Genomic DNA, 7,612 nt, shown 5'->3' with positions numbered 1-7,612 from the left:
GCCCCCCCGCCCCCAGGATGCTTAGCCCCCCCCCCCCTCCCCCCCCACACCTGGCGGAGAGGGTGGTACTCGGCGGACGAGGCGAAGTAGTCGGAGCCGCTTCCAAACACGCGCCCGAGCCACTCTGCCGACTCGGGGGTCCACCCTGCGAGATATGGGGAGATATGGGGAGATATGGGGAGATATGGGGAGATATGGGGAGATATGGGGAGATATGGGGGTCCACCCTGCCGCGCGGGGGAGCAAGGAGGATCTCGCGCGCGAGAGTTGCGATCTCGCGCGCGAGATCGCATATCTCGCGCGCGAGAGTTGCGAGTGTGTGTACTCGTGCCTCGAGCGTGTGCACACGCAGTGTGAGCGCTGTCGCTGCTGTCTCTCCCTGTCTCTCGACGGTCTGTGCTTGTGCGTCTTGGGCGTGGGGTTGTGCTTTTGCGTGGGCGCGTGCTCCCCCTGCCACTAGTCCACACCTGCCGCTAGTCCACACCTGCCGCTGGTCCACACCTGCCGCTGGTCCACACCTGCCGCTGGTCCACACCTGCCGCTAGTCCACACCTGCCGCTGGTCCACACCTGCCGCTGGTCCACACCTGCCGCTGGTCCACACCTGCCGCTAGTCCACACCCGCTGCTACCGCTACTCCGGCACTACTCCGGCACACCGATCAGGATGCCGTGCGACTGGAAGGGCGGCGACGGAGGCCTACGAGGGAAAAAGAAAACCAACCTCGGGGCGGGGAGGCAGCTGCGGGGAGGCGGTGTTGTGTGCGGCGTCTTCAGAGCACCGCGGGAGGACGAGGGGGTGTGGTGGGTGGTGGGTACAGCTGACTACAGCGGAGTGCGGCCGAGGAGCGCCGAATGCGTGCGTCGTCTCGAGCGTGCGTCTTTCTGCCTCTGGCGGCGGAGATACGGGGAGATCTGGGGGAGATCTGGGGGAGATATCATTCTGCTTCTAGCGGCGGAGGCCTCCGTGGCAGCGGAGGAGGCGACGGCGACGGGGGGTGCCAGGGCGGCATGGACGGGGGCGGCGGCGAGGGCGGCAGCGAGGGCGGTGGCGGCGGCGGCGAAGGCGGCGGCGGCGCGGGTGGGGGCGGCGGCGGCGGAGTGGGCGGCGAGGGCGGCGTGGGCGGCGAGAGGTCGAAGAGCGTGTGCGAGACGAGGTGGCCATAGTCGCTCACCTACGCGAGATCACGCGAGATCACCCGGGATCACGCGAGATCACCCGGGATCACCCGAGATTCCCCGAGATTCCCCGAGATTAGGGAGAGGTGTCCGTAGTCGCTCACCCAGCGGGAGATATGGGGAGATATGGGGAGATATGGAGAGATGTGGGGAGATATGAGGCCGAGCCGCCGACGACGTTTGGCGCGGTTGGGATGGGCCTCGCCTTGGCTGCGCGAGAGATGGGGAGAGATGGGGAGAGATGGGGCGGGATGGGGAGATATGTGGCGCCTCGCCTTGGCTGCGGCGCTCGCGGCCGCCTGCTGAGTCTCCCCGAACGAGCGCTGCGCGGCGGCGGCCTAGGTCAGGTCAGGTCAGGTCAGGTCAGGTCAGGTCAGGTCAGGTCAGGTGCACTTCACCGCACACACACGAGGGTGGTGGGGCAAGGGCCGGGCTAGCCCCTCGCGACTCCGCGCGGCATGAAATGTGCCAGGCCCGGTGCGGCGGCGGCATGCCTGCGAGGAGACGCCGAGCGACGCGGCGAGCTGCATCCACACCTACTCTCGGCTCCTCTCGGCTCCTCTCGGCTCCTCTCGGCTCCTCCACGCCGCGGCGAGCTGCATCCGTACCGGGGGCAGCGCGGGCGGGCGCGGCGGGCTCGGCGGCGGCGGTGGAGACTTTGGCGGCGAGGGCGGCGGAGGCAGCGGCGGCGGCGCAGGCGGCGGCGAAGGCTGGGGCCACGTCCGGCGGCGGAGACGCCGCGCGGCGGTCGAGGAGACGAGGGCGGCGGCGGAGACGGCGGTGGCGGCGGCGGGGAAGGCGCTCCGCGGCGGCGGAGAGGGCGGAGGCGGTGGCGGGGAGGGTGATGGCGGCGGTGGAGGCGGTGGTGGCGGCGGCGAGGGAGATGGTGGCGGCGGCGGGGGTGGCGAGGGCGGCGGCGGCAACGGCGGAGGAGCGGTGGGAGGTGGCGGCGGAGGCGGCGGCGAGGGCGGAGGCTCGGAGGGGGGCGGCTGCGGCGGCGGCAGTGGCGGAGGAAGAGGCGACGGCGGCGGTGGCGGTGACGATGGCGGCGGCGGAGAGGGCGGCGGCGGTGGCGGTGACGATGGCGGCGGCGGAGAGGGCGGCGGTGGTGGCGGAGGGCGGGGTGGTTGCCTGGGTGGTGGCGGTGACGGCGGCGGCGGCGGCGGCGGCGGCGAGGGCGGTGGGGAGGGCGGCGGCAACGGCGGCTCGGGCGGCCGGACGGGTGGCGAGGGCGGGAGGGGCGGATGGGCCGGGGAGCGGTCGAAGAGCATGTGTGAGATGGCAACGGCGAATCGGCCTGAGCGGAGAGCCGGGGCGTGGAGAGGCTGTAAGCAGGGTGGTGTGGATGTGGGTGTTAGAGATTTCGGGGTTTGCGCACCGAGCGAGCGGGCGTGCGCCCGTCGCCTTGCCGGCGTGTGCGCTCGACCGCGCTCACACTCTGCAGAGCGCGCCGCGGCGGCGGCTTGACGAAGCGGCCGCGGCGGCGGCGGACTCAGCGACGAGGCTGCCGGCGAGGCGTCCCGTGCGGCGGTGCACGGGCGCGGCGGGGCATCCCGTCCAAGCGCAGCGCGCGGCGTCGGGGCGGCGAGGGCGAGGGCGGCGAAGGCGGCGCGCCATCCACTCACGCCTGAAGGCTCACAACTCGAGTACCGGGTAGTAGCAGCAGTAGCAGTAGCAGGTTCTCTCGAGGTTCTCGAGGCTCGGGGGCGGGGCGGGGGGGGGGAGGTAGTAGTAGTAGCAGCAGCAGGGCTTTCCAGGCTCGGGGCGGGCACAAGGGCCAAAGCCCCGGGCGATCTCGTTCACAGCAAGGACTGTGAACAGGGGGATGAGGGTAGCAGCAGCAGCAGCAGTAGCAGCAGCAGCAGCAGCAGTAGGGGAAGGGCAGGTGGGGGGATCTCGTTCACAGCCCGGGCTGTGAACGGGGGAGGTAGCAGTAGCAGTAGCAGCAGCAGCAGCAGTAGCAGTAGCAGCAGCAGCAGCAGCAGCAGCAGCAGCAGCAGCAGCAGCAGCAGCAGCAGCAGCAGGAGCAGCAGCAGCAGCAGCAGCAGCAGCAGCAGCAGCAGCAGCAGCAGCAGCAGGAGGAGGAGTAGCGGCAGCAGCAGCAGCAGCAGCAGCAGCAGCAGCAGCAGTAGGAGTAGCAGCAGCAGTAAGCTTCCAGGCTCGGGGCCCGGGCAAGGGCCAAGGCCAGGCTGTTCACAGCAAGGACTGTGAATAGGGGCGAGGTAGTAGCAGTAGTAGCAGTAGTAAGGGTTTCTAGAGCTTCTCCCGCCTCGGCGAGGGCGGTCACCGGTTGTCTCTGGTACTACTACTACTACTACCACCACCACCACCACCACCACCACGACTCATTATTATTATTATTATTATTATTATTATTATTATTATTATTATTATTATTATTATTATCATTCCTATTGGTACTATTACTATTATTACTATTACTATTATTGCTATTACTATTATTACTATTATTATTCAATAACAATAATAATAATAATTCAATAATAGCAATAATAGTAATAATAATAGTTAAAATAAATGACTAAAAGGCCAGCCGTGGACCAAGACGACGCCTCCACAGGTGCAGCCCGGGCGGCCCCAGCCAGGCAAGTTGGATAGCCCCTACTACTGCTACTGCTACTACTAGGCGCCTCGCCGTCGACTGAACTTTGCTGTGCCACTGCTGCTACTGCTGCTGCTACTGCTGCTGCTACTGCTGCTGCTCTGCTGCTGCCCGCACTGCCACTAGCTAACTGCTACTGCTACTGCTGCTACTGCTACTACTCCTAGGTTGCGTCGACTGTGAACAGAACAGGCTGCTTCCCAGGCAGCCCCAGCCAGGCAAGTTGGATAGCCGCTACTACTGCTACTGCTACTACTAGGCGCCTCGCCGTCGACTGAACTTTGCTGTGCCACTGCTGCTACTGCTGCTGCTACTGCTGCTGCTACTGCTGCTGCTCTGCTGCTGCCCGCACTGCCACTAGCTAACTGCTACTGCTACTGCTGCTACTGCTACTACTCCTAGGTTGCGTCGACTGTGAACAGAACAGGCTGCTTCCCAGGCAGCCCCAGCCAGGCAAGTTGGATAGCCGCTACTACTGCTACTGCTACTACTAGGCGCCTCGCCGTCGACTGAACTTTGCTGTGCCACTGCTGCTACTGCTGCTGCTACTGCTGCTGCTCTGCTGCTGCCCGCACTGCCACTAGCTAACTGCTACTGCTACTGCTGCTACTGCTACTACTCCTAGGTTGCGTCGACTGTGAACAGAACAGGCTGCTTCCCAGGCAGCCCCAGCCAGGCAAGTTGGATAGCCGCTACTACTGCTACTGCTACTACTAGGCGCCTCCGCGCCCGTCGACTGAGTGAGCGAAGGAAGGAAGGGTCGCACCGCCTTTCATTCACAGACCTCTATTCCACCCGCTGCCACTTCCACCGGCAACGGGGGCGCCGAGGAAGCAGAGCGGCAAAGTCCTTGCGAAGTCCTTTGGGCAAGGAGAGGGAGGGAATCCGCGCCCTTTCGTTATCACGCATTGGCACCAAAAACGGGCGGTCCGGGGAGAGGCGCCGCGTCCCTGGTTGAGACCTGCTGGAGACCTCTGGCCTATCTCGCCGCCTGCTGCTGACTCCGATGGACGCAGGCTAGACGGCCCCACCTCCCCACGGCCGCACGGCGCCTCTCCCATCCCGCCTCTCCCTCCGCCGCAGCGAGAGAGCGCTCCGCCGCTGCACTCAGCCTGGCTGGCAGACCGCTCTCCAGCTGGTCCGGCCCGAGGAGGCGGCGCAGGGCGCGGCCGGCCAGGCGCCGGGGCTGCCGCTGTGGGAGGCGGCAGCGGCGGCGGCGGCTACGGCGGCGGCGGCTACGGCGGCGGCGGCTACGGCGGTGGCGACGGGCGGCGCGGCGGCGGGCGGGCTGGGTGGCTGGGCGGGTGGCGGGGCGGCGCTCTACTTCGACGCCCAGGACGACGCCGCGTTGAATGCCGCCTACGACGCCTACGACGCCATCGACGCCGCTGGCCAGGCGAGCTCATAGCGCCTGCACCGGCCGCGGCTCTGCCCACCCTCGCACCTAGGGTCGCTCAGAGGGTCGGCTCACATGTATAGGCGCCTCCGAGCGCCCCTCCGTCGCCGCCCGGCTCTCCCTCTCTCCCGGCGGGCACGTCGATGGCCGCCCTCCTCGCCGAGGTGACCGCCCTGCGCGTCGAGGTGGATGCGCTGCGGCAGCATAACGAGGAGCTGGAGGCGAGCAAGCGAGCGCTCGAGGCGCTCGTCGACGACATCAAGGCGTGCGTCTGCATCGACTGCATGCTCGGGACGGGCCTCTGCCCCTCCTGCTCCTCGGCGCGCTCGCGCTGCGTCGACTGAGGCCTCCAGCAGGGGCGAGGCGGCGAGGCGGCGGCGCCGTAGCTGGTGCGCCGCCGCCGCCGCCGCCGGGAATCGGGGGGGTGCTGCCTCGGTGCATGAGGGATGGGGGGCTCCCTGGAGCGCGAGGGGTGGGAGGGGCTCGTGCCTCTCGCACACGGGGGCGCGCCGGGGTGCGGTGGGAGTGTGGCGGCACCCGATCGGCGGATCTAGACGACCCGCATCCAACTGGGCCTGGCGAGGGGCGCGGTGCTGGGTGCGGCGACGGGAGAGGGCCTCGAGCGCCGCGTGTGCGCGGGCCCGCGGCGGAGTCGGCATAGTACAGACTGACTGAGGCCGACCGACGGGGCCGTTGAAGGGGAGGGTAGGCATGTTGTGCTCGAGATCGTCCAGCCGCACTTGCGCTCTGTGTGGCCAATGGAGAGGCGTGAGAGACTAAAAATCTAAGGCTCTGTATGCATCCGAGTGAAGAACAGTCAGGCTCTACCCCTTACCGTCCTTACCCCAATAAATAAATAATAAATAAAACGGACACCTCTCTACTGTGAGATGGGTAAAAAGGAACAGGCCCCCGCCCTTGCGATCTTTGTGCAGGGTTCTTTACCCCAAAGGAGAGCCATCTCGAGCAAAATTTTCTTTATCTAGATACCCAGCGGATTCGCCACCTTGAGAGTTCAGTATGTGTTGGAGAGAGATGCCTTATAGGTAAGTTAAGGTAAGGTAAACGTCTCCACACGCACACAAAAGCGGTGGGGCAAGGGGGGGCGACCCTCGCATCTCCACGCCCGGGACGGACACGTCGACTCCGGCGCGCCGCAATCCCTCGCGCCGCTCCTGCCGAGGTCAGCTTGCTTATCGACGTAGTCGTTCCACTTATGACCACTGTGCCCCTTGGCGTGTCTCCATGTCACAGACTTCGTGCCTCGACGCTAAATGCCGCCACGCTGCTCGAAGTACGAAGATAGCTCGCTAGTTCGTGTGCGTTCTCCCCCGGGGAAATTCTCCCCGTCGCACACGCCATCGCGTACTCGCTGTCCGTTCGGACCTCACCCCTCGTGAGCCTGCTGGTCGTGGTGCCGTGTGGAGTAGTGAGCAAAAGAGCTCCGCAAGCGCTGACAGCTCCGCCGTGTTATTGGTGTGTTCCGCGCCCCCACGAAAGCGGCGTGTACGGGGCTAGTCACGACGGGGCCGTAGCCGCCTTCGGTCACGAGCATGGCATTCTCGTCGCTTACATTGCACATAAAGATAATCGATCACGAGACACGGGCACCACACACTTTCGCTCTGTGTCCTGGGTTCGCCCCTCGCCGCTCCCCAGGGCCCACAGAACTCAGAGATCACGGCACATCAATCCGAACACACACTCCGACAAAGGACAAGAGACAGTCGCAACCCGGGGCCACTTGCGGCGGCAGCGTGAGAGACCGGGCGCCGCAATCAGACGAGGAAGGGCGTCGATGCGCTCGGGCGGTGGTGGCTGCTCGCCCCTTCCCCACCCCCTTCCCCGGCGCCGGGCGGAGAAGTGTTATACCCTTCGGGTGCCGAGGCGGGCGAGTTGGCGGCGACGGCGCTGGCGGCGCTGGCGGCGGGCGGCGTGCAACCGAGCAGCGCGAGCTGCTTTTGCAGCGCGATCACCTCCCGTTGCTGCTCTCTCACGAGCGCCGACCTACGCGGTGCCGCGCCCGCCGAGGCCTCAGAGTGGTGACCCCCCCCCCCCCCCACTCCCCCTCCCTCCCCTCCCCTCCCCTCCCCCCAAACTCCCCTCTCCCCCCCTCCCCTCCCCTCCCCCCAAACCCCTCTCCCCCCCTCCCCTCCCCTCCGGGCTCGGGCTGCGCACACCTCTGGTCTTGCTCTCACCCTATCTCCCCATATCTCCCCATATCTCGCACACCTCTGGTCTTGCTCAAAGGCGTCTCGTCTCGCCTCGAGCAGCTCGCGCTGCAGTGGCGCCGAGAGGCTCCTCCCGCCCGGCGCCTAGTGAATAAGGACTTAGTTAAGGGGAGGCAAGAGCAAGGTACACTTCCCCACGCACACACAGGGTGTGTGTGTGTGTGTGTGTGTGTGTGTGTGTGTGT

General features: G+C 66.3%; 1 protein-coding gene across 1 annotated transcript in view; it reads right to left on the bottom strand.

The window, feature by feature from the left end:
- Positions 1-6,742: 6,742 nt before the first annotated feature.
- Positions 6,743-7,612, bottom strand: part of EMIHUDRAFT_357198 (hypothetical protein) — a 3,299-nt gene continuing 2,429 nt past the window's right edge. Inside the window, exons 3-5 of the mRNA XM_005765316.1 lie at positions 7,427-7,511; positions 7,377-7,378; positions 6,743-7,203 (exon numbers count right to left, since the gene is read on the bottom strand). Of these exons, the coding sequence (XP_005765373.1) occupies positions 6,975-7,203; positions 7,377-7,378; positions 7,427-7,511 (316 nt within the window). The 3' untranslated portion in view covers positions 6,743-6,974. The remainder of the gene's footprint in view (positions 7,204-7,376; positions 7,379-7,426; positions 7,512-7,612) is intronic.

The sequence above is a fragment of the Emiliania huxleyi genome (assembly GCF_000372725.1).
Source record: "Emiliania huxleyi CCMP1516 unplaced genomic scaffold EMIHUscaffold_56, whole genome shotgun sequence".
NCBI classification, from domain to species: Eukaryota; Haptophyta; order Isochrysidales; family Noelaerhabdaceae; genus Emiliania; species Emiliania huxleyi.
This window is presented reverse-complemented; position numbering and strand designations above follow the sequence as displayed.